The following is a 26,782-nucleotide window of genomic DNA, read 5'->3' as shown; positions in this document are numbered from 1 at the left end:
TTTCTGATTTTGGTAGTTTATACAAGAAGGGAGTTTGGAAGTTCTTATCCACTGTTAATGATTGTCTGCCCATGTCCTGCCTGAAATACTATGATTGTTTATGAAAGTTATCTTTAATAAAGCCGGATACAGGTAGGTTTGGGGGGGGAAATGCTGGCTATCTTCAGAGAACTGGAGTTCAGTTCTCAGAACCCACACCAGGTGGCTCACAACTGCCTGTCATTGCAGCTCCAGATGATCTGATGTCCTCTTTTGGCCTCTCTGGGCACCTATGCACACATTAGACACATATATACATTAATAAATACAATTATTGTCTTAAGGAGTTTATTAGTTTTGTTTTTATGTGCATGACTCCCCGCCCCCCCCCCCCCCTTGTATGTCTGTGAACTGCCCTAGCTGCTCTCGAGGACCTGGGTCCAATTCCCAGGATGCACATGGTAGCTCACAGCCATCTTTGATTCTGGTTCCAGAGGACCTGATGCCCTCTTCTGACCTCCAAGAGCACCAAGCATGCAAGTGGCAAACAGATATACATGTAGGTGAGAGACCATACATATAAAATAACAAAATACATTTAAAAAGGCCAGGTGTGGTGGCGCACGCCTTTGATCCCAGCACTCTGGAAGCAGAGGCAGGCGGACTGATGTGAGTTCGAGGCCAGCCTGATCTACAAAGTGAGTCCAGGACAGCCAAGGCTACACAGAGAAACCCTGTCTCAAAAAAACCAAACAAACAAAAACAAAAAAACAAAGCATTTTTGTTTATTTTTGATGGCATTAGAATAATCATCTCTCTCTTCCTTGAAAGGTAAACAAAACCTGGCTCTAGGCAGGTCATGACGGCGCCACTTGTCCTGACCACTGGTGATCTGAAGTCACACTAGGGACTTCGCCAGGGAGGAGGTGCTTCCATTCACGTGATGACCCTTCTAAATGCTCCCGGATCCGGTCTTCCAGGCTCTGCGATGCTTTCCCCTCGAGCCGTACAACCTGGACAGAGAAACTCATCAGAACTGTCTCCATCACCTTTCAAAGATCCAGCTGCTGAAACCACCAGCCAGATCCATGAAGGTTCCAGGCCACCTAGGGATAGCATAGCATGCAGATGTGCTCGGAGAAAGGCTTGGCACGGGAGTTCCTGGTGGGCACTGTGGATGTGAGATTCTAGCTGCTTCTATTTCTGCCCACTGTGGAGCCACCCAGCATCAAAATCCCTTGCTGATCCGTAGGAACTGCTGCCAAGTGGTCTTTGTGGGAGGTAGAGTGGTCAAGCCCTTACTACCACCAAAAAAAGTCAGAGCTTGGTGCTGGAGAGATAGCTTAGCAGTTGAGAGCACATGCTGCTCTCCCAGGGGGACCTGAGTTCAGTTCCCAGTGCTGATGTCAAGCTTTCTATAACTCCAACTCCAGGAGATCCAATGTCTCTAGCCTCCCCGGGCACTTCACTCACAGGCACATATCCATATGCACAGACACATGCACAAGAGTTACAGGGACCAACAATAAATTAAACCCAGCTGATGCAGCTCCCACCCTCTGCCCTTGGTGGCTAGATTTTTCCATTCCTATGACTCAGTTACAGCAGGATACAGGGACAAAGCAGGTGGGCATCAGCGATACAGGGTGCAGGCTCTGGCTCTGCCCAGACATAGGACAGTAGCATCCTGACCCATGTCTCAGCTTCCTAGTGGCCCTGTAGAACTTGCTATATATAGAGACCATGCTGGCCTCAGACTCACAGAGGCCCTCTGTAGCTCACTGTCCATGGTTTGCCACCTTTAATCACGACCCTGAGTTGAGCAGCTATCCCTTTCTTCAGCCGAGCAGAGCCTGGCTGGGAAGGAGTTGTGTCTAATTTGCTATTTGTAGGTGTTTCCGCTTAAGAAAGGGAGGGAGGCAAGGAGCTAAGTCTGCTTTAATCCCTTTGCTGAAGCAAGGACAGTACAACGCCATGACAGTTTGCATATAAAAATGGTTTTCTCCCCAAGGGAAGCCCCTCATATGCCGTCCAGTCATACTCACCTGGTAGTCGATGAGGCGGAACTGCCAGGGCCACCTCGTATTGTACAGAAAGGGCCTCAGGTCGAACCTGTTGTCGTCAGGACTGTAGCTTTCAGCGTGGTATGCTGGCGTGAGGGTTGTCATCTTATGCCTGTTCATGGAGTACTTTGAGAAAAACTGCTTCACCTTCGCAGCCACCTGGTGGGCAAAGGAACACACGGGCTTCGGGTTAAAAAGGCAGGAAAAGACTCAAGGCTGAGAGTCCTGCTTTGGGGGGAAATAAATGGCCAGCGGGTGCTATCCCTGCTCTGGTCTTTCTCTGACAGCAGTGTGGAGATTTATGAGCTTAGTTCGTTTTGGCTGAGCTGCAGGGCTGTAGGGTCCTGGTTCTGACAGCCCATTGCTGTGCTCCAGGAGGCCTCCAGGTGGCTCTATGTGCCCAGTGAGTCCTCTGGCCAGCAGAGAGAGACATAATACATTCTGAAGCCTCTGTAATGCACCATCACACCCGCATGGCTGGCCCATACTGGGGTTAACTTAGGGCAGCCAGGAACCCCAAGCTGGGGAAGATGACAGCCGCAAAATGTTGCTGTGTGCGAAATGAGGTTAGTCTATCATTTTGGGGTCATGCACAGGTGGCTCGCCTGATGTCACACATGGCTTTACCTGTCTTGGTGTACAGCTGTCTTTCCACATGTTGAGCAGTTTGCAGAACATGCTGTAGGGCCCTGCCTTGGCGACCTTCCGGAGCCTGCCGAAGATGGAGAGTTCTGCGTATGTCATCCCCATGTCTTCCTGTGAAGACAGAAGTGTGTTCAGTGTGCAGGGACTGGTGCTGGGAGGGACCTCAGAGACTCTTACAGTTGGGGAACCAAAGGTCCAGGGAGGTAAGGCTAATAAGAGCCAGAAGAGGATGTTCAGCCAGGGTTCTCAGAACTCACTGGTTGTCAGGAGATGCAGGTTTGGAAAATGACCAAAATCCTGCAAGGCATGGAAGGTGACTGACTCTACTCCAAGGCTGCTCTGAGGTAGAGAACCTGCTGTGAGGAACCTGGATTCCTAGCTTGTCTTCCCGACTTTCCTTCCCACCCACCGTGTCATATCCCCCTTCTTGAGCCCTAACCATAATGAGAAGGTCCGAGGCCAGTGATTCCATCAGCCTGACTGAGCCAGGGTCTGGTGGCAGACAGGTCTCCTTTTGGCAGACGAGGGTTGAGAGGGGACCCAGTGAGAAGAAAAGGCAAAGCTGTCATCGTTACCTCATCTGTCTGAGACACCTGCCCGTTGGCTAAGGGCTCCAGCTCTGCGGTGGCAGGGGCTGACAGGATGCTGCAGTAAGACACAATAAGTCACAAGGGCTGCTAACGTGCTCATGCACTCTGACAGGAAGTCCCTAGAAAAACTGCAGTCGGGCTGGCCATGCCTCGCAGAGCCATGCCTGGGCTCACGGTCCTGGGGTGTCATGACCCAAAGGATGGTGAATCAAAGACAGCAGGGGGGCGACGAGAGCAGGACAGGGACCCTCCACTGCAGGGCTGTTAGTAGCTGGGATCAGAAGACCTGGCACAGCGGGTGTGGTGGGAAAGTCTGACACACTGCAGGGCACTTGGGAGGAACCCCAGCCTGTGCCTAAGAGCTGCCAGGAACAACTCTTTGTGACAACCAAAGGGATCTTCACATATTGCCTGAGGTCCCCTGTGGGCACGACTGATTCTGCAAGGAGAGCAAGTACACAGACTTTTCCTGGTACCAGGAGCGAGGCCGCAGCAGTGGCTTGATAGGCTGTGGGTGTCCTCAACAGCTACCCCCAGAGACCAAGCCTGCCAGGTGTCAGGACCAGCCTCTCCACCTGGAGATGGCAGCAGAAGGGTCAGTCTTGGAGGAATTGTCACTTAAGACACCTAGAACTGTGGACATGGAAGTGGGTGGGGTCACAACTTCACGCTCCCAGGGTGGGGCCCAGGGAGCTAAGGAGGGTGGTTGAGTGGGGCAAGGGTGGCCTTGGTGGCCCAGGAGCTGCAGGAACACTGGCAAGAGTACTCACGTCTGCAGTGTGGGAAACTGGAAGCGCTCGGCACAGAACTGCACAAAGGCTCTCAGGTCCGTCTTGCTGATGCCACCTATGGGGTTGATGTCCGCACTGGAGCAGTCATACTTCGTTAGGTAGCCAAGGAGACTGCCAGGAAGGAAGAAAGGACAATGTTTCCATGATTCCTGGGGTATAGAAGGCTGTGGAGGGTCCACCAGTACTGGTCAAGGGCTCCCTTCTTCTAGGGGTCTTAGAAGTCAGGAGCCCCACACAGCCTAGGCCCTGGAGGAGGACAGCAGGGTGACATGGGGGCACACTGGGTAGACACCTATCTTGGTTCAGGATGCTTGGGTACCACCATCGGCCCACTTGGAGAGGTCTGTCTAGAAAGCTAGGGACAGCCAGGTGGAGCCACAGGGCAGAGGCTTCAGAAGGGAAGAGGACCTTGCCCAAGTGCACACTCACCCAGGTATAAAGCTCAGGTCTCAGAGCTTTAGAGCTGTGACCTCACAGGGCACAAAAGGGCCCCGAAGATATAGTGAGGACTCCAGACAGAGATGGACCTGGATTACAGGGTGGGTTTTTGAGAAGCAGCCCCAGGTCTCCTCAAAGGGAATAAGAATTAGGGAGCCATGGCCAAAGGGTGCCGTCAGGATGCCAATGGCTACGAGGATACAGGGATACAGGGTTGCATTAGTGGTGGCATGGGGACAGCCTCCAGAGGCCTGGAAGAAGACCAACAGCCTCGGTACTTTGAGGGCTTGGAGCAGTTGCCCTTTAGTGACCATGAAAACAAACAATTCAGAGCTTATACACCTCCAACCCCACTCACTGCCATAGCTTTGTCCCAAACCATTGTGTTCCTTGATGAGACCACCCATTCCTGGCCCCACAGGTGTTTTTGCTGACCCCATGGCTCCAAGATTAATGGGCAAATAGTGACAAATCTACTAGCCTCAGGTAAGTGTCTTCAGATAGGACCGAGGGATGGTACAACTGTGGTGGGACTCAGACTGGAATCAGCAGAGACATGGGCCCTAAATAGGTGCCCACAACACACCCTGCTCTCCTTGTTGTTCATGGGATAGACCATTCTCCATGTCCTCATGGGCCCAGCTGGGACTCTGGTCCTCCTTCCTTTATGTCCTGTTCAGTTGACATCAATCATTGGCCACGGATGGCTAGAGTGTGCTCCTGCGGGCTCAGCCTGACCTGTTAGCAAGAGCACACGCAGTCCACCCTCATTCACCTGTGCATCACCTACAGGCCTGGGGCAACAGCTCTCCTTCAGAAGGCAGCCACCGGGCTGGAGAGATGGCTCAGAGGTTAAGAGCACTGGCTGGTCTTCCAGAGGTCCTGAGTTCAAGTCTCAGCAACCGCATGGTGGCTCACAACCATCTGTAATGAGAGCGGGTGCCCTCTTCTGGCCTGCAGGCTCGTACAGATGGCAGCCACCAAGTGGCTTGGCTAATGTTGGAACCCAGGCTTGGAGGCTCCCCTGTCCCTCCCTGATGAAGGTTCTTGAGCCTAAGTTGTGTGTACATATTACATGGATAGTGAGGAAACCCTGCATTCTTCCTAGGAGGTGGGCTTTTTGGCAGGTCTCAGCAGAAGGTGCCTGCCAGCTTGGGCTTACCTGAACCCCAAATACTGAATGACCATTTGCCCAGGAAATGACCCTTTACACCACCTGAGTTCAGATCCCCAGCACCCACATACCGCTAGACACAGCAGTACTCATCTGTGATCCCAGAGCTCCTATGGAGAGAGATGGAGATAGAATTCCCAGAACCTTACAGGGTAGCTAGCCTGGGTACACAGTAGTGAGCAATGACGGCCTGCCTCAAACAAGGTGGAAGATGAGGACAGACACCTGAAGTTGTCCTCTGACCTCCACACACATGACCTGGCAGGAGGATTGCTTCCAGTTTGAGGGCAGTCTGGGTTACATGGTAAGTTTGAAGCCACCCTGAGCTTCATAGTAAGAAGCTGTCTCAAAATCAAATCAAGCCAAACTGCAGAAGTGGGTGGGGTGGGGGTGGGTGGATGGATGGATAGATGGATGATTGGGGGGTATATGTGCATATTTATGGGTGGATAGGTAGATGAGGAGGGAGGGATGAAGGGAGGGATGGATGGGTGGATGGATAGGTGGGTGGACGTAGATGGATGGGTGGATGGATGGGTAGGGGTGGGTGTATGTATGCATGGGTGGGTGCATGGGTGGGGGTGAGTGTATGTATGCATGGGTGGGTGGATGTGTAGATGGATGGGTGGGGGTGGGTGTATGTATGCATGGGTGGGTAGGTGGATAGATGGATGGATAGGGGTATATGTATGTATGCATGGGTGGGTGGGTGGGGAGATAGGTGGGTGGGGTGAGTGTATGTATGAATAGGTGGTGGATGAACAGATGGATTAGTATGTGGGTGGGTAGATACAGAAGTGATCAGATTAACAGATGGACAGATAGGTGGCTCAATTTATGGCTAGACAGACTGCTGAAAAGACTGATTGAACACATGAGAACAGTTAGGAGGTGAGGTGGCTCACCCAAGGAAAGCGGGGAAAACCAAGCCTGGAAAGGGGATCTACTAGTCTCCACTAGGTCTGTGGTTGGGTAGGTTTTACCTGGAAACAAGGGGACCACTGGATGTTTTTTAAGGAAGGAAGAAAACAGCTATTGTGTTTGGAAAACTGTTTGCAATGAAATGACCTATGATGCATGGGACAGGATGGGGGCGGGGCAGCGTGGGTGACAGGAACTGGAGGCAGGCCGGGGATAGAAGTAGTGAGAGCTAGTTAAGAGTGGGCTGGGCTGGAGGCGGATAGAAGCTTCGTGGCCTGCACTCTCTGGATATCCTGATATTACAGGAAGGCTTGAAAGGACCTGAGTCCATCAAGGCAAGTCCCCAGCCAAACGTACCTCTCATCCACATTGGCAGATCCAAGCACAAGAAGGCCTCCTCGAGCACCCCGGGACCAGAGGCTCAGCTGAGCAAACAGGTAGGCGAGGACCATCCTTATCCGAGCCTGGATCAAGAAAAAAGCAAGTTGCCTTGTGCCAGGACCCTGGCAACAGCTGCACTACCATGCAATCCTTGTGCAGGAGCAGCCAAGTCAGAACACAGACCAGTTGAATCAAGCTGTCCTGTGCTGGGGAAAAGCCTGCCACGTTCCCCCTGCACCTGGCTACAGCAGGGTTATAGCTGTCACCAAGAGACAGGAGGTGGGCACAGAATAGCTGTAGCCAGGAAGATGCTCAGCAGTGCCCTCCACACTATTTACCACTGGAGAGGTGGCCATGCACACAAGTGGCAAACAGATGGCAACAGAAAGGCCTGGGACTTTTCCTTTCCCTATTGACACAGGGAATGTAGACTAACCAAGGTAGCCCAGGGGCAAGGCAAGGCTAGCCAGGGCAGGGCTGGATGAAATGCACAAGTGCCCACATACAACAGTGTTTGGTGATGCTCCAGCACACAGCCTGAGTACACACACACACACACACACACACACACACACACACACACACACACACACACACACACACACTCCCGAACACACTTTCTCATGCACTCCCACTCACAGACCTGCAACCTAAAGCATGGCTGTGTGGCCAGCGGCTAGTAAGGCCTGCCCAGCACTGCCCATCCCCTCCCCAGGCTCCCTGTCTTCCATTGCCTTCCTCTCTGTACCCTTGTGGTGACCAGGGCCAGGCTCAAACACTTACCTGCACATTCTGCAAGGCCAGATTCTCCCTGCTGCTCCCTCCGTGTGCTGAAAACCGAGGGAACTTCCTGGTCACCAGGCTAAAGATGCCCAACACAGCCTTCACGGCCGTGTCGATGCTCAGACTGATGTGGTAGCTGCAAGAGCAGGGGCGAGAGGGGTCAGTACAGGTGTGCTAAGACATGCTATCTTTTAAAAATGTTTCTTGGGCCTGGGTATAGTGGGAATATGCTTTTAATCCCAGCACTCGGGAGACAGAGGCACATGGATTTCTGTGAGCTCCAGGTCAGGTCTCAAACAAACAAACAAACAAACAAACAAACAAAAAACCCAGATATCCCTTGGGGTTGGAGAAATGGCTCAGCAATTAAGAGGACCTGGGTTCGATTCCCAGCACTTATACAGTGGCTCACAATCACCTGTAATTTCAGTTGCAGGGCATTCGATGCCCTCTTCTGTCACTCATATGCACATACCTATACTACATATATAGTTAGAAAATACATTAAAATACTTTATCATATGTATTGGAGGGGGCACATATTCCACAGCATGTGTGTGTGGATGTCAGAGAACAGCTTTTGGGAGTCAGTTCTTTCCTTACAGTATATGGGTCCCAGGGATTTGAACTCAGGCTATCACACTTGGTGGCAAGCACTTTTACCTACTGAACCCTCTCACTGGCCCTCTCTTACCATCCAACAGCATGTAACTCAACCATGGTCAGCACAGTCACAATACTGTAAAGCCATTACTGCTCACCACCTAGTTCTAGAACATACCACCCCAGAAAGAAACCCTGTCCAGTAACTGTCACTCTCCCCCAACTCCCATCTGCCCCAGCTTGACAACTCTCAGTCCACTGCCTGGACTAATAAAATCCACTATGGATACGCCATGCTGGGCAACTCCCAGAAACAGGGTTGTGCATGTCATGGCCTTTGACATCTGGTGCCCTTCACTCAGCACGACAGTTCCAAGGGTCACTTATGCTGTAAAGGCACTCCGTACCTTTTAATATCAATCCACAGTACAGACACATGACATCAGCCAATGGGCATTTGTATCATTTCCTCTTCTCACTGCTGTGACAAAGCTGAGGGACATCTTGCAGAGGTAACTGTTTGGACTTGGGTATAAACCCAGGAACAGAACTGCTGGTGGGCAGGCTTTTGGCTGCATCCGGCAATGTGACAGGCAGTTTCTTATTTTTCCAAAGAGCCAGAATAAAAGAACATTCTGGATGAGGCAGTTACACCTCTTGGAAAAGTCTCCTTGGTCCTTCCCACACAGCCTGCAGGCTATATCCAAAGCCTGCTGGATCGCTCTAAAGAATATGTGACCTGCGTCTGCATCTAGGGGCAAGGCTGGGTGATACATATTTGTGCATGCACATGCATGTGTATGTGTACGTGTGAACTGTATAGTCTGGGGCTCAGCTGCATTGTTTCCTTAAACCCTGACTCAAACCCACAGCAGCATTTCACTCAGCTGCCAGATGCACATGAAGACACCGCAGCCACAGGCTCCTCGCCAGCTCTGACCTTTGCCCCGGTGCTGGCCTGGGCTCAGCACAGGATGGAGTCCTACCTTCCAATCAGCTGAGCCAGTTCTGTGGCTCTGTTGTGGGTCTCCTGGGAAGAGTTCTCGCTGGCCATGTAGCAAGTGGTGAGCAGGCGCCCGCAGAGCTCCCGGGGCTCTCTTGGGGTGTAGTTGATCTCGTCCACCAGGTTTTGGACGTCTGCCAGCACTTGCTGATCTGGGGCCGCCATGGCAGGATGAGAACCACTGTCTACAAAACGTTCTGACCTCCTTCCCAAGTGCGCATGTAGCCAGGCCACACCTTCCCAGTGCCAGCTTCCGTTCATCTCCCCGGGTCCCATGCAGTACCAGGCACCCCTGGCCTGATCCTAAGCTCCCACATGTGTTAGGCCCATCCATCCCTAGAGTCTACCTAACCCCTCTCTAGTCTGATGTTAAGTTCCCACAGTCCGTCTCCCAAGCGTCTCCCTTGTGTCTAGCCTAGAGAACACACAGTCCTAAAAAAGAGCAAGGCTCTCTCCCAGGTGCCTGCACACTGGACCCTGTGCACACCCTGTGTTAACTCACTACTGTTCTAGGCTAACCTGTGGTCTGTGCTAGGCTAACTAACCCTCTATCCCTGCACTGTGCTAACCCACTGCCATGGAATCCACTGCTCTGCACTGGAGCTAACTGTGGTCTGTGTTGGGCTAGCCTGTGGCCTGTGCTGGGCTAATCTGTGGTCAGTGCTGGGCTAACTCTCTGCCTCTGCACTGTGCTAACCCACTGCCATGGAATCCACTGCTCTGTACTGGGGCTAACTGTGGTCTGTGGTGGGCTAGCCTGTGGCCTGTGCTGGGCTAATCTGTGGTCTGTACTGGGCTAATCTGTGGTTGGTGCTGGGCTAACCCTCTGCCTCTGCATTGTGCTAACCCACTGCCATGTAATCCACTGCTTTGCACTGGGCTAACTGTGGTCTGTGCTGGGCTAACCTGTGGTCTGTGCTGGGCTAACCTTCTGCTCCTGTGCTTCTCAGGCTAGTCGCAGTGCCACTGCACCCATGGAGGAATAAGGAGTTGACCTAGGTTGCCAGACCCCAAATCCTGTGTCCTCCCTACAGGAGCTGCACTGTTGACAGATAGTAGCAGACAGACAAAACCACATTTGCTAACTGCCCAGGAATGGATGTTACTGGCCTGGGTTTCGGGACTTGAATAGGACAGATGACATCTGTACCCAACAAGGAAGCCTCCCTCACCCATAGTGACCTGGGTTTGTCCTTCCCTGTCTGGCTCCCAACCTGACGCACTCCTTAGATTAATGCACAGCATGTCACCTACTTCCGCTTTTCACAGCCTCGCAGATCAGGCAGCACATGGAGTAGACAATACAGGCGCTGGCAGCACTGTCCACCCCACCGCTCAGGGGCAGGAAAAACCCGGCCTGGAAAGAGGGCGACCAAATACTGGGTCAACCGAGCTGCAGATAGGCTGTGCCCCACCCAATCCGCAGCCTAGCACAGCCCCGTGAGTCCCAGAGCCCTACATCAACACCCACGGGGCTCAGAGCCATCCCTGGGTTGGACAAGCAACCCATGTGTATTGCAGAGTTTCCGAGAGATCAGGAGAGGTCGTTCTAAGTCCCAGGCTGCCTTTCCAGTCCTACGATGAGGCCACATTGGGAGATGCGGGAGATCCTTCGGATCTAGACAGCTCCACAGACCACCAGCATCAAAGCAGGCTTCACCCATCTGGCCCCTAGCCAGTGCAGATACACTCCCCCAAGGAAAACAATCGCCAACCCACCCTAGATTCACACACCAACCAGGGGAGGGGGCGAGGACAAAACAGCCCACCTGTTTGCTCCGTCGAAGGAAGTCCCAGAGCCAGCAGGCAGGTCCAAGGCTGCAGGAGATGACAGCATTGAGTCTGGAGCCATAAGCCTGGCTCGTTGTGCCTGCACAGAGGCCCTGAATAGGGCCTCTTCACAGAAGGCAGCGAAGAAATACAGCCCCCGGCATGGGCTCTCACTAGGCCATCAGCTATAAGCCTTTCATGTCAATCTGGGCATTTCAGTTTTGAAACAAGTCTGGGGGAAAACCCCAGAGATACCCCATGTAAAATGGGGACACTGAGGTCTAGGACAGGGCCTCAGAGCTTAAGGTCACAGTACAGGGAGACCTCCTTGAGAAGAACCAGGCAGTGGGGCATCATCAGCCACAGCATTTTTTCTTTTCTTTTCTTAAAAGACAGGTCTCCCTAGGTAGCTCTGGCTGTCCTAGAACTCACTATGTAGCAGCCACCATATCTTTAGCTCAAACAAAACATAGTGTCTACCCTAGGCAGATTTTGGGAATCCTTGTAGCCCCCACACCTGGTGAATCTTGGCAGCCACTGGGACGGTGGTATCCACAAAGCAGGATCTAGGCCCAGGGGCACCCACCTTATCTCCTCCTCAGGCCTGTGGTATGTCCACTCCACAGGCTCTGACACCGGCTCCAACAAATCTTCATTGACCGAGAGGGCAAAGTCGACCGTCACCCGTGGGTACGGGCTCACCCTGCTTGCCTGTTGGGGGAGACATGAGGACATCCTGACACCTGCAGTTCAGAACCTTCGTGGGTGAGGAGCAGGACTCCAACAGCCATCAGAGACATAGACGAGCCCATGGGGAATTGGGCTGGACTGATCAAAGTTGATAGGTGCTGACAAGTGCTTGCAAGGGCAGAAAAGTAATAGACCCCCCCCAGCACCCCGAACTGCGGGAACGGGAGGGGGAGCAGCCACTCAGGAAAGCAGTCTGATAGATCTTCAATAGCCTGAACCTGAGGGCCTCATGTGACCCAGAGGACTTACTCCTAGGGACAGACACACCTAGGAAAAAGGAGCCCAGGCTCACTCAAAACTCTGGAGGAGTGGGTGTACCCAGGGGCATAGCCACTGAGTGGAGTACTACTGTATCCTGAAAAAGAGAAGAGCCTCATTATGCTCCCACATGATAAGCTCCAAGGATGCTATATTTAATGAGAGGAGCCAGGCATACAATAGCATACAAGGTGTAGCACCATCTCTGAAAATGGTCCCCTCCTTACAGGCAGAAAGCAGAGCACTGGTGGCTAGGCATCAGGGGAAGGGAACAAGGTGATGTGTGTCTCTGCATGGTTCCACATGCTGGCCCCACAGCCTTGGCCACAGCACACTCTCAGGCTGGCATCTCCCAGGGCACTTACTTCCAGGTTCCGAGAGGAGATCTCTGCCCTGTAGCTCCGGACATCCTCCAAATCCAGGGTGGCAGTGAGGACTTCCTGGGTGGAGAAGCAGAGGGAAAGCTCAGGATCGCAGTCCCATATGAATGGGTCAAACCTTTCATAGCAGGGTCTGGGCACCTTGTAGGGTGAATGGCATCACCGCCTTCTTGAACTTATTATATTTTTTAAAACTTTATTTGTATATGAGTGCTTTATCTGCCAAAGAGGGCATCAGATCACATTATAGATGGTTGTGAGCCACAATGTGGTTGCTGGGAATTGAACTTAGGACCTCTGGAACAGCAGGCGCCTCTTAACTACTGAGCCATCTCTCCAGCCCCTTTTCACTATTTTTTTAAAAATTAATTTTAATTATGAGTATGTGTGTTCCTGTGTGTATGTACATGTGAGTGAAGTTCCTGTAGAAGCCAGAAGAGGGCATCAGACTCCTGGTGCTACAGTTAGAAGTGGTGGTGAGCTGCCTGACATTAATGCTGTGACCTGAACTATCTTTCCACTTGCATCTGTCTGGTTGACACTAGCACCCCAAATACATGTAAACATTTCCCAGCAACCCACCAGTTACAGCAGGAAACAACCCTGTCAGTAATGGGGGGGGGGGGGGAGAGGGAGTGTTTAAGGAAAAGTTCTTTTTTACTTAAAAGACACACAGAAAGTAATGGCTCCTTCTCCGACTCTCAACACAGAGCCACTGCTGCCATCCTATGACCAGAAAAGGAAGCCAACACAGAGGAAGATGGAGAACAGCATGGCCATGACATGCAGTCCACACCCACATCTTCCAGGCACTGAGCGTGCAGATCACCGGACCCTCTGAGGACTGTGTGGTCCCTGGAGGTGGATCAGTGAGGTTTGCGCAGGACTGCCCTCTGCCTTCTTGCCTATTCTCTGTGTTCTCACATTCCTCACCTCCCCATCCCCTACCCAATGAAGGACTGCGATGGCACTTCCAACCTATCGCCCAGCTGGCCTCATATGCTTAGAAAGCCCCTTCCACCGGGAGGTAAGGGGTATCCTCTGTGCTTCTCAACACTCAGGGCCCAGGTGGGAAGTGATGGTTACCGCTGACTGCTAGTTCAATGTAATTTAGAATCACTATGGAAACAAACCTCCGATCATGTCTCAGAGGGAGCTTCTAGAATGTGTTTACTGGGGAAGAAAGATGAGCTCTGAACGTGGGCAGCACCAGCCTGTGAGCTGGGGTCCCAGACTGAATAGAAAAGGAGAAAGCGAGCTGAGCATCAGCCTTCGTTTCTCTGCTTCCTGACTGTGGCTATACTGTGACCAGCCGCCTTCTCGCTCCTGCCACCGTGCCCTCCCACCATGGTGGACTGTGTACCCTCAAACTGTAAGCTGAAGTAAATCTTTCCTCCCTAAAGAACTTCTGTCAGGTGTTTTGCCAAATTGATTAAAACAGTTTTTAATGCAGCGGTAAGGCTTCCCTTTAACGTGTGATGTCCAGACCATGGGGAAACTGATAGATTTTTGGACAGGCCAGATGTCCCTGAGAATGACATTTCCAGTTAAGCTTGATGGTCACCATTCCTTAAGACAGGACCAGGACCGTGTCTGCTGATCCCTGTCTGGGGCTTCATCCTGCCAGCCTCCAAAATGGGTCAAACAAGCTCACTACACCCTGCATGGAGCCAGATGACGCTGTGTCCCAGACACTATGGTATCTACAACAACGTGTTCACCACAGCCTGGGGTCCTCCTTCCTAGCCCACGTCCAGCTGTGACATTTTCTCTCTGCTCTGTGTTCAGCCAAAACATGGTGTAAGGGAATCCTTCCTCACAGCCAGGGGAGGGGGAGCTGTACAGATGGACAGTGGACTGACTGGGCGGTGTGCCGGCCTCTCCCCATCCCCATGCTTGGCTCATTACCACATCATCCAATGAGAACTGAGTGCCCTGGGCGAAGATGTTCCCGTTCATGGCAATCATGGCACAGCCATCGTAGTAGAGACGGTCACCGTCACAGCCCTTCTGGTTGGCTAGTAGGTAGATGCCCCCATTCTAGAAGAAACACAGGTGACTGTAGGACTGCCAGTGCTGGGTATAACCTGGGCCTGACAGTAGCATTGTACAGGACACCTAGATGCACCAGGCTGCCATTTTCTACCCGATTCTAAGTTGCCATGGACATCCAGACTCTGACAGAGATGGTAGGTGCAGGCGGGGACACGAAGTCCCACAGCTCAAACTCATGCGCCCTTGCAAGATGTTGTGCTGCAATTTCCTGCACGTGGAAGCGTTAGGAAGCCAACAATTTACAAGTCTCAGCAAGTTCCTGAAACTCACAATACACACAAGCCCTGTCCCTCTCCAAGCTTAGATCAGCAATAAGGACTGCTGAAAGGCTTCCAGATCAGCCAAGCTCCCTGAAGAGATTTCCTGGCCTGTCAAACTAACCTAGAAGTTGTGGAAAGAGCTCCAAGGTTCCAGCTTTTATGAGTTGTTGATGGGCTTTGGTGATGTGGCTGCCTGTGGATGCATCTCTGCTCCTGTCTGCAACCGCTCACTTACATTGCTGGGCAATTCCAATAAATTGATTGGTTTGCCATATTGAACTTTGGCGGTATTGTTACTTTGGTCTATTGTTGGTTCCCTAATCTGGGGTGAGGAGACCTGTGTTGGGTCTTTCCAGGAACAGCGTCACATGACACCAGGTGTCAGGCATCCCATAGAACAGTCACTTTTACTTTCCCTCTGCTCTCAGTGCAGCACTGCTGACCCTATCTGACAGGACCACTGCAGCCAGAGCAGTGTAGTGGGGCAGCTTTGAGCTTTGGAGCCACTGGAAACACCGGTGACCTTGGGTGGCCTCTGTGAGGGCTGGGTTTTACTTCCCATCTGTGTCCATCTTCAACCTGGGGCATGTCTATCTGCACCAAGGACTAAAAGTAGTGTTCTACAGTGTCCAAAGTCAGTGGCAGGAACCTGCAAGGTGGCATGTGTCTCCATGGCAACCATGGACAAGAGTTTATCCGGTTCCCTGTCACAAAGGTGTTAACAGAGTCCACTTTGAACGATGGCAGTTAGGGTCAGGTGATACTAAGAAAAGACCCTGGGAGAAACCAGGCATGGCAGTGGAATACAGCCTGAAAACACAGCCCTAAGAATGCACTGGAAGTGGCAGAGTCCTGCCCCAGGTGTCACTTCTCCTGGGGTCTCCCCTGAGGGCCCTCTAATTTGTGACCCTGCTCTAGCCACCCTACCCAACACATACCTTGGAGGTAGCCATGGTCACCAGATCCACCCTGGTGTGGGCTTTGCGTAGCACATGATGGCTGCCCGAGGCATTGGTGATGATCTCTACCCCATCCAGGCCCATGTCAACGTGAGGGCTGTGGAGAGAGTTAGGTACAGTGACTGCTAGGCTCCTGCGGCCTCTCAGCTATTTATCTGGGGCGACCTCCATGGCGAAGGACATGAGCCCAGGAGTCTGCAAAGCCTGGGTCCTCCCACTGGTTGGCCCAAGATGGGGAACGGACGGCAGAGAGAGCCATCTGACCTGCGCGGTGTCCAGAGCTCCTCACAGACCTCACTCCCAATACAGGTGTCTTGGGTGGCCAGTACCACATCTCCAAATGGCACAGTTGTCTGCAATGGAAAGAAAAGACCACGTCAGATCCCAGGGCTTCCTACTGGGCTACACACTGGCCTCCAACTTCTTGAAAGCTGCCATATGTTCCAGGCTCACACTAAGGCTCTCCTCACCTTGGGAGTCCCTAGGCCAGCATACACTACTTCTATTGACTCCAGGCTCTCCCATTTGCATGCTCATGACTACAAGCCACACAGCTTTACTATGGCTGCAGAAGGTCCTTTCCTCCACTCCATCTCTGGCTACCAACAATGTCACCACTCCCCAAGGCTGCAAGAAGAGCCAGGACCCTAGGTCCACAATGCAACAAGAAGGACAAAGCTCAGAGATACACCCGCCACCAGCTGGTTGTCTATGGTTTCCTAGAATTGTCCCCAGTCAGAGTCTCTCCCACCCCCACCCCCACCTCGGAAGCTCCCCTCTGTGCTTCCACCAACCCAGCTATGCTCTGACCCCACCCCAGAGCTCCTCCTGTGCCCCGTCCTCAGCCTGGGAAGGATGCACCTGCTTTGTCAGGTCCTGTAACATCCGAGGGAGAACATAGTCCTCAGTTTGCCTGGAAGGAGAGAATCAAAGCATGACAAAGCTGAGATGAGGTCCTGGGAAGCAGGAGGCATGGCACAGGCGCAGGCCCTCAGCCTAACCATGCTCCTGAGACCATTAATCCTCAGAGACACAGCCACCCATTCACACAGAGGCCTATGGCAGACACTGTAGTATCCATGCATACTGGGGTGTCTTGGCCTCTCAGTATATCCTGAGAGATTAGGGAGAGGAGGGACTGGAATCAGGACACTGTTCCAAGGGAGAAATAAGATGGGATTCCCAACTCTGGAAAAGTCTTATGATGTTCACTCACAGACATGACCACGCCTACCATTGGCATAATGAGACCACAGAGTGTTTGCCACACACAGCTTTGGCCTAGGGAGTCTCAAAGATCCACTCCACTGTAAAAACACATAAAACAAAAAGCTAAAACCTGTGACTTCAGACAAGCCGCTCCAAGTGCACTGCTTAGATGGTGCATGCAGACTTTCTGTTTGCTTTCTTACACTCATGGCCTGTGGGCACACTGCCACCAGTTCTTTTACCTAAGCAAAATGCCAGATGTTGGGGAGCTGAGTGGACATGGCCTCTCCTCCCCCATCAACACAGGGAGCAGAAACAAGATGCCCACAGTTCATCCCACCATGCAAAAGCCACGCTGTCCCAGATAAGTCCTCTGTCTCTCTCTGTAGGTCAGGGAGCAGCAATGTCGAGAAACCAAAATGTTGGTGAGCCAACAGTACAATCATCTTCACCTATCAACTCGTGCAAAGATCCGCTTGGTACTGGCCGATTACCCCAGCACGTGGGGGTCTGAGGCAGGAGGACTGCTATGAACTGGATGCCAGCCTAGGCTGTAGTATGAGATCCTATCTCAACAAACCACAACACAAAACATCAACAAAATACTCGTATTATCACATAAAGCTAAAAGCTAGTGGGTGAATGGCCAGAGGTAATTATAGGAGACTAGACCCCCTGCACTGTGCCCCACTTATGTGTCATCTAAGGATAGACCAATAAGTCCCAGGAAGGGCAGGAAGGTGCCAGGAAGTCCATTTCTTTATTTTATTTTTAATTTATCCATTGTGTGTGTAAGTGTGTGGGTGTGCGCATGCCATGGTGCTTATGCAGAGGTCGGAGGACAACTTTCAGGAACTGGCTCCTAGAAAGGCCATTACTTAAAACTTAAGGATAATTTTAAACTTTATATTTGTGTGTGTGTGTGTGTGTGTGTGTGTGTGTGTGTGTGTGTGTGTAGGCATGTGCTCATGAGTGCAGGTGCCCACAGAGGCCACAGGATGGCATTAGATCCCCTGGAACTGTAGTTATAGACAGTTGTGAGCTGCTTGTGGGTGCTGCAATCTGAAACCAGGTCCTCTGGAAGAACAGCCAGTGCTCACACACAGCCTGAGCCATCTTTTCAGCCCCTCATTCTCCGCCCCCCCCCCCACTGCCCCGGCCGGGTCTTACTGTGTAGTCCTGGCTGGTCTGGAACTATGCAGACCAGGTTGGCCTTGAATACACAGAGCTCAGCCTACCTCTGTCTCCCATGTGCTGGGGTTAAAGTTGTGTGCCACCACACCTTGCTTATTAAGTGGCACAAGAATTTATAACCATATCGTAATTGGATAATATACCACTATCATAACACATCCAGAGCACAGAAAAAGAAAACAATCTCATAATCTTAAAAACAAAACAAAACACAGGGGATGTCCCACCTCCTGACAAAACAAAACAAAAACCTCTAACACAATGTTGGCATACAATTCTAGAGAGGGTACCAACTTCTGAATAAAATCCAAGTTTAATATCTCATATTTACTTGGAATTTAAGGCACAAAGAGTTACACTCTATATTCACCTTGACATATGTGGAAAAGACAGTGGAATTCAACATTCATTTTCCATTTTTAAAAGGCAGGGCTGGAAAGTCAAGACCTGATTTCTGTCCTAGTAGTTGTGAATGGCAGTTCACAACTGGCTACAACCTCAGTTCCAGAGGATCCATTGCCTTCTTCTGGCCTCTGTAGGCACTGCACTTAATGTGTACACACTCCCACACAGACACAAACATATACACACATAATTAAAAATAAGAAAAAATTTAAAAACTCACAATAAAGACAAAGGATGGTGAGACAGAAGTCTGCAGAAAATGGATAAATTCAAAGAGATTTCTGGTTAGGTGGGAGAAGGCAAAAATATAAGCCTTCTGGTCTAGGAATAATCTAGAATGTTACAGAAACGTTGGCCAGAGAAAGTGAAGATGATGGCCTGAGAGAAAGTGAAGATGATGGCCTGAGAAACGTAAATAGAGAAACAAGTCGCATCAGGAGCACATTAAAGTCTCTACTTGATGGAAAAGTGAAGAAAGTCAATACAAATATGACCCAGGATCAGAATTCACAAGGCCATCAAACCCAGAGCAGCTCTCAGAACCCAGCAGTTTTCCAGTGTCAACAGCCAACCATTTCAAGTAGAGCTTGATTACAAAAGGGGGTAACTCTGGTGGTTTGAACTTGAATGCCTAGGGAGTGGCACTATCTGGAAGGATTAGGAGGTGTGGCCCGTTGCAGGAAGTGTGTCACTGGGGAGGAACTTTGTGATTACAAAAGCCCAAACCAGGCCCAGGGGCTCTCTTTTCCTGCTGCCTGTAGATCCAGACATAGAACTCTCAAGAACTTCTCCAGCACCGTGTCTGCCTGTGTGCCAGCACGCTCCCAGCCGTGAGCACACTGGACCAGCCTTCTGAAACTGTGAGCGAGCCCCCACTAACTGCCTTCCTTTAAATGAATTACCATGGTCATGGCGTCTCTTCACAGCCACAGAACATAGAGACAGTCACCTAAACCACAGAGCAGGGCTTCCCAATGGGGGACATTTTGCCCGCTGGGAAGCATTTGGCAAAGTCTGGGGTAACTGTTTTTTGCTCTATGACGGGGTCTCATGTCCCCAGGCTGGCCTGAAGCTCACTAAGGAGCTAAGGCCTGGTTCTTCAGCTTTCACCTCCACCTGCCAGGATGAAGTGTGCACATAGCCACGCCTACCTGCCTTAGGGGTAATATTGGTTAATACACTCTACTTAGACCACCATACACTACACAGGGCAGCCCTGCCCCAAACAAAGAAATAACCTGTTCCCAAAGTTCAAATGGACTATGTTGAAAGTCCTTGCTTTAAAGGACTTAAGAGTGACCAATGACCACCGACTGGTGGCTGAGGTCTTATGGTGTCTCCTGGCTCAGGGAATCAGCCACATCTGCATGGCAAGAAGTTCTCCCACTCTCCTCACTGCCCCCAGTGGTCTGCACTGAGGCTGCATGTGCTGAGGATGTGTAGGGAGCACTTGGTGTGTGGCTGGGACCACTCTGCAGCCAAGGCATCTGCTACTCACCGGCTCCTGGACCAGGGGGTGAACCAGCGCAGTTCCCGGTAGTTGCCTTCATTGGCCAAGGCCATCTTGGGTCTGATGAGCAGGATCTTCCTAAAGCCGATGAAAGGACTGCTCACACTCTACTCCTGGGACAAGGAGGCGTCTGCCACAAAACTTGTCCCATAGGATAAGGTAAGGCTGCTGAGCTGGTTCAAGACCAGTCCCTGAGCAAAGCTGTTGTGTGTGTGTGTGTGTGTGTGTGTGTGTGTGTGTGTGTGTGTGTGTGTGTTTCCCTGTAGGCCTAAGCTTTCTATTTGAGGGTGGGGGGAAGAAATGTTCCCATGGCTCCATCTACCCAACATACACACTCTGCTGGAGGCTGGTGTGTGGAGGGTGGCTTGGGAGGGAGTGACAAGGACACTTCCCTTACCTTGTCCACAGTCCAGGTGACAAGGATGAAAAAACACCCCAACCAACCCAACCTTGGGTCCCCTCCTCTAGCTTGAGTGAGGTGGCTGAAGGCCAGAGAAGGAACTTCATAGGAGTGGCTGAGCCAGACTCCAACAAGAGTCAGGCACAGGCATGCCAGCTGCCCTCCTTTCGCCTCACCTACCGGTTGAGAAAGATGACTCTGCAGTTGTAGCGAACATTCCGGTGCATTATGGGCCTGCAGAAAGGAGGGGGGTGATACCGGTCATGAAAGCACAGCGAGCAGAGGCGGTGGCACTAACTACAGAGTCATGTTTTCGTTGTTGTGTGTACACAGGTGCATACCCATGTATGCACATGCGCACATCAGAGGTCAACATTGGAAGTCTTCCTTATCCAGCTCTACCTTACGGTTTTTCAAGACTAACCTTTACTTTTAATCTTGTGTGTGTACAGTCATGCATGGATGCATGCATGTGCACACATGTGCATATGTGCACACATTTGTATACATATCTGCGTGCATGTGCATGCACACATGAGTGCATGAGGCAGGAGGTGTCTGAACCCCTGGAGCTGCAGTTACAGGCAGCTGTGACGTGAGTACTGGGAACTGAACTTGGAGTATTCATAGTATGTGCTCTAACCACTCAACCATCTCTTAAAGCACTCCACTTTATTTTTTGAGGCAGGGTCTCTCACTGAACCTGGCAGTCATGGACTCAGCCTCGGGGACCCTTCTATCCCACCTCCCAGCACTGGGGTATCAAAAGCATCCTTATGCACATGGCTTTTTACATGGGCCCTGGAGACTTGCACAGCATGCCCTTACTAATGCTCAGAGCAGTGCCCCAGCCCCTAGATGTTTCTTTGTATTGCACGATGCTTCCTTAGATCTTTAGAGGGACTCTGAATGCTCTTCTTTAGCTTTCAAATTAAACTCAAAGTGTTCTGAGGCAAGTCTCCTTCTTCTAGAATGTCCCAGAACTTAGGGCGATTGCTTCCAACACTGCCTGCCTCTGCTGCCTTCTTGCCTAGCCAGAAGCTCACCTGCCCTAATATTTCTTCCCAAACAGGATCAGAGGTAGGGTGCACGCAGGGGCACCCAGCCTGTTATCGTGCCATGGCCATGTCACCACGGCTTCTAGTCCTCTCTTAAGCCAACTGAAGCACATTCTAGGATGTGAACAATGGGTCTTCCCTTGTGCAATGGGTGTGCTGGGTAGTAAGCATACAGATGGCTTACATAAAGCAGGGGCCTCCTCCCTGTACTCTGGAGGCGGAGGCAGGGGGACCAGATGTTTAATGTCATATTCCACTACATGAAGAGTTCAAGGTTAACCTGGGTTATTTAAGACCCCGTCTCAAAGAAACCAAACCAGGTTGGTGGGGAAATGGTTCAGAAGCGTAAGGAACTTGCTACCAAGCCAACCCAGCTGAGCTCCATGCCCAGGGCCCGCATGGTGGAAGGAGAGAACTGAGTCTAACAGGCTATTCTCTGATTTCTACATACATGCATACTGTATGTAGAAACGTATGGACATACAACAACACACAAAATAAGGAAATTTAGCAAAAGATTGGAAAAATTAAAAAACAAAACAAAAATTATGAACCAAACTAAACAACAAAAATAACAGCAGTAATAATAATAATGATAATAATAAAAACAAGGTCGTCTAACTAAAAGAAGCCCTTCAACAAAAACAGACACCACCAGACAGTGATCAGAGCCATTACCACACAAACATTTTCAAGTTTAACCAGAAAGCAAAAGAAAACAGCAGGCAGCATGCAAGGAAACATTTTTTTGTTCCATGTAAGAACAGGCTTTGACCTTTCATATGCAAAGAATGCTCCAAACAAATAAGACATAGTTGTACACAGAGCTCCCAAACTAGGCCCAAAACAGTACCCAAAAACTGTCAAACAGGAAAACGCTGAACCCCTTAGGCATAAGAACTCATGAGGGGCCAGAGAAGAGGCTCTAATGGGGCACAGCACTTGCTGTTCTTGCAGGGGCCCAACAATGGGGGACGACTATACAAAGCATGGTCTGACACACACTAGAAGCTTCTAGGCGCACGTGCTGCGTGGCGCCATCCTTGAAGAACCATGCCACTTGAGGCTTCATGGCATGCATGTCCTCGGGAACAGCTGCCCCAAGACTCATCATGAAGAAAACTGCCTGCACATGTGGCTTGCATTTGTGTAGAGTGTGCTCACAAAAACTGCTTCCAAGAGCTGTTGCCTTGGCGAGGTTAAGTGGCCGCAGGGCTGAACAAAACCCTCATTCAACATTAAGGGTTTTGGTGTCTCACACGGGCTCCATGGCCCCAAATGAAAAGAGTGTTGGGTGCAGGACACCCTTGAACTTGCCTTTTCTCAGAACCCCACTGTGCTCCCCCCCACCCCCCCCACCCCCCGTCTCTCCGCCCTCTCAGGCTGGCACTTACATCCCCACGTCACAGATGATGCCCTGGGTGATCGGAGAGTCCAGAAGGGCAGCCAGAACTTGGAGCGAATGCAGGAGAGTGTCCGATTCGTGGTAATGATCCCAACATCCATAGCCGCTGAAGAGAGAGGGAGCAGGCCAGTGAGGGGTGAGGAGGGGTCTAGCTCCGGGCAGGTGCCGAGCTTCCCAAAGCCTCCCTCCTGGTGGAGGGAGTTATTAAGAACAAATCCAGTTAAGGGGCACCAGACGCTCTCGGCCGGCCCGGGAGGTGGAGCCTTTGTTGGAGTCAGGATTCTATGGTGAGACATTGGACTGGTGAAGCAGGCAAATCCAGGAGGATAAAGAAGAGGGGACCTTGGCCTCGGGACTAATATAAAAGTGCAAGAGAGATGTACATGCCCGCTTCCCTATATCCAGACATTCGAACGCTTTGTAGACCAGGCTGGCCTCGAACTCACAGTGATCCGCCTGCCTCTGCCTCCCGAGTGTTGGGACTAAAGGCGTGCACCACCACCGCCTGGCTGTTTGTTTGTTTGTTTATTTATTTTATTTTATTTTTGCTGACTAATGGTTCTCAAGCTTCCTGATGCTGCGTCCCTTTAATACAGTCCCTCATGCTGCGGGACCCCCAGCCATAAGGTTACTTCACTGCTGCTTCTTAACCGCAATCTTGCTACTATTGTGAATCATAACGTAAATACCTGAGACGAGTCCCCAAAAGGGTCATGAACCACAGGTTGAGAACCACACTGCATCAGAGCAGAGGAGGGAGGGGGACAAAGAGGAGAGGACATTCTGGAACCCACAGCTGGCTAGGAGCCTCAAAGACAGACAGGAAACTAGCAGAGCACGCCAGACCAGCCGGTAGGAGTCGCCAAACCAGAGAGGAGCTGCAGCTGCTAAGAGACACACAAGGTGGTGGCCCAGCAAGAGAGCAGAAGACATCAAGGCATCGGTTTCTCTGTTCTCGCAAAAAGGCCACCAGGAAGAGACCACTGAAAGATGCTGAGAATACAGAATGAAACCTCTTCATGGCCAAATAGGGAGATGAAAACATGAGAGCAGCAAGACGGCTCGGTGGGTTAAGGCAGTTGCCATCAAGAGTGATGATGGCCCGGATTTGATCCCTCAACAACCCCATCCCCACCACACACAGTACATGTACACAAATAAATGCAACTTATTATAAAAATTTTTTTTAGAAGGGATTGGAGAGAGATATCTCTCTTGCTCTTGTAGAGGACCTGGGTTCAATTACAGTACCCGCATGGTGGCTCACAACTGTCAATAATACCAGTTTCAGGGGATCCAACATGTCCTTCTGGCCTTTTTGGGGGGGTGGGCACTAGTCATGAAGGTGCTACACAGAGAGATGTGCAAACAAAACACTCATACGTATAAAATAAATAAATCTAAAAAATAATTTTTTTAATTAAAAAAAAAGAAAGAAAATGAAAGCCTGGGGAGGTATCTCAGTGCCCTGACCTGCCATGTTAAATGCCACGGGAGACCACTGCACACAGCTCTGGGGCTGGCGCTGCAAAATCAAGGTGTCTGTAGAACAAGCGTATGCTATAGGCCGCTCCCTGCTTCAAATCCGGTACCCTTGTTGCTCCTCGGCATTTTGACTTAGATCAGTTGCAGAGAAGGCACCTTCCAGGTGGCCTCAGGTTGGAGAGGCAAGCAGGCTTCCTGGGGCTTTCATATCAGATGCCACTCAGGGTGATCTAACCCCTTCCCCCCAAGCCCTGCCTCTCAGCACCATCACCCTTGGAGGGGCATTGAAACCACAGCATCAGGAAAGGCGAGGCCTGGCCTCTGAATTCATCCTCACTCCCCTACGTGGCCACGCAGCCTGGAGTTATCCAACCTCCTCCCCAATTGCCTTGACCCTGGCCCAGGCTCAAGTTTCTGATGTCCTAAATGGTTTGCGGTTTCTTCTGCTCTCAGGCAGTACTGCCCCGTTTTTCCCATCTTTTGATAGCACTACCTGCCCTTTGGGGATGGGGAGGAGGGAGGTAGGGGGGAGGTGGGGGGATGGGGAGCAGGCGGGGGCAGTGCCAGTGTGCTTAGCCATACCATATTTCTAGTTCTGGTCCAAGCCTGTATCTCGCACCTTTGCCTTTGGCAATTTGAATACCTATAAGGAGAGAGAGGGAGGGAGAAAGAACTCAGCAGCTAGGACACATTCAAAGGCAGGAAAGGCAGGCTGCTGTAGCAGATACAACCAAAGCCAGGCTCTGTGGTGCCCCCAGCCCACTGCTGCTCATTCTGTTAACAGCAGAGGACAGTGGGCACCTATACACACCTGTACACACTTGCAGGAAATCAGAAGCAGGGAGAGTAAGGGTGACCTTAGCCCTGAGGAGGGGGAAGTCACACCTTGGTAGGTAATCATTAAGCAGATACCCAGATTGGCTATTTGAAAAAGCTATAGACAGGATGCGAAGGCTTCCAACCGTAGGATGGTGCCAGCATCCAGCACCCACACCAGGTTGTAGGCTGCCGCCAACATGCAGGCAAGGCAGCCCATCGTCACCCCAGAGACATATCCTCTGACAGCCATAGCAGGTCAATATATACTTTAAAAAAAAAAAATGCCTTGGCTGGCCAGATGTCTCAGGAGGTAAAGTCACTGTAGCCAAGACTGACAATCTGAGTTTACTTAGACCAGTGGTTCTCAACCTTCCTAATGCTTCGGCCCTTCCATACAGTTCCTGGTGTTGTGGTGCCCCTCCCCCCAATCATAAAATTATATTCGTTACTACTTCATAACTGTAATTTTGCCGTCATAAATCAGAATGTAAATATCTCTGACATGCAGGATATCTGATATTCAACCCTTGTGAAAGTCCTTTGATTCCCCAAAAGAGATTATGGCCCACAGGTTGAGAATCCCTGACTTAGATCCACATGGTGGAAGGAAAAAGTTGACTTTTGCAAGTTGTCCTCTGATCTCTACACGCACACCGTGGCCCGCATGTGTACGTACATGCAATAAATAAGAATAAATTTAGGCTTTTTGTTTTGTTTTTTAAAGCTGATCTGCTACATCTTTCTTGCACCTGTTTAGCTTGCGGAGGCAGCTCCGCATGGACAACTGGAGGTGGGGAATCTGCAGCTCAGCGTTGCAAAGCAGGCCCAGTTCTGTCTTTTGAGTTCAACAGTGAGCTCACACGAATGTCAGCGATACAGGGATATTCAAAGTCGACACTCTGAGCTGAGAGCTCAGAGCTCACCACTTACCAATCTTCTGGGTTCAGGGTGCCAACTCTCAATGCCCATCTACTAGGAATGTCCTCGGGGACCCTAGTCTCTGCAAACAACTGGCCTCACTGATGGGCAGCTCTGATTCAGGGGACCTTGGAGACCCATCAGATCCTAGAAGATGGCTGAGGGCAGTGTCTTCCCAGCTGACAGGGCTCGCCTATCTCTACTGCTGCCTTGCTACTCCACGTGTCCCTCAAACTAGGAAGTCCCCCTGAAACCTCACCAGGGCTAGGTGATTACTCTTTTATACCACGCCAAGTGCTGTTGAGTCTCTCTGGGTAAAGTTGTACACTGGTCTTGACTGCCATAACCTAAACATTGTGGACTTTGACTTCTTCCTGCCTCCCGCCACCCCCAGACTCACTCTTTAAAATCCTCTGGAAATTGCCCTCAAAGTCCAGGGCCCACTGATTGAGCGCACAGGTGGCCACGGTCACCTTCCGGCCCATCCCGGTTGCAGGTTCTGGGCTGGGACGCAGTTTGAAAAGCGACTCACACAGTCACTTCTAGCCCGACTACTCGCTAGGCTTGCGCCTGCGC

The 26,782-nt window shown here is 51.1% G+C and overlaps 1 protein-coding gene across 1 annotated transcript; it reads right to left on the bottom strand.

Annotated features, from left to right (window-relative positions):
- Window positions 1-740: 740 nt before the first annotated feature.
- On the bottom strand, window positions 741-26,782 carry NADSYN1 (NAD synthetase 1). Its single transcript, XM_084758355.1, has 21 exons — window positions 26,607-26,782; window positions 25,052-25,112; window positions 22,974-23,090; window positions 20,702-20,755; window positions 20,110-20,199; window positions 16,665-16,716; window positions 16,068-16,156; window positions 15,783-15,900; window positions 14,438-14,569; window positions 12,515-12,589; window positions 11,728-11,852; window positions 11,141-11,189; window positions 10,626-10,728; window positions 9,355-9,523; window positions 7,766-7,901; window positions 6,959-7,065; window positions 4,048-4,179; window positions 3,263-3,332; window positions 2,670-2,798; window positions 2,025-2,201; window positions 741-992 (listed from the first exon to the last, which is right to left on the bottom strand). Exons 1-21 carry the CDS (start codon window positions 26,689-26,691, stop codon window positions 837-839), a joined length of 2,226 nt encoding a protein of 741 aa, XP_084614481.1. The 5' UTR covers window positions 26,692-26,782; the 3' UTR covers window positions 741-836.

This window comes from Acomys minous (assembly GCF_964271855.1).
Source record: "Acomys minous genome assembly, chromosome: 2".
In the NCBI taxonomy this organism is placed as follows: Eukaryota; Metazoa; Chordata; class Mammalia; order Rodentia; family Muridae; genus Acomys; species Acomys minous.
This window is presented reverse-complemented; position numbering and strand designations above follow the sequence as displayed.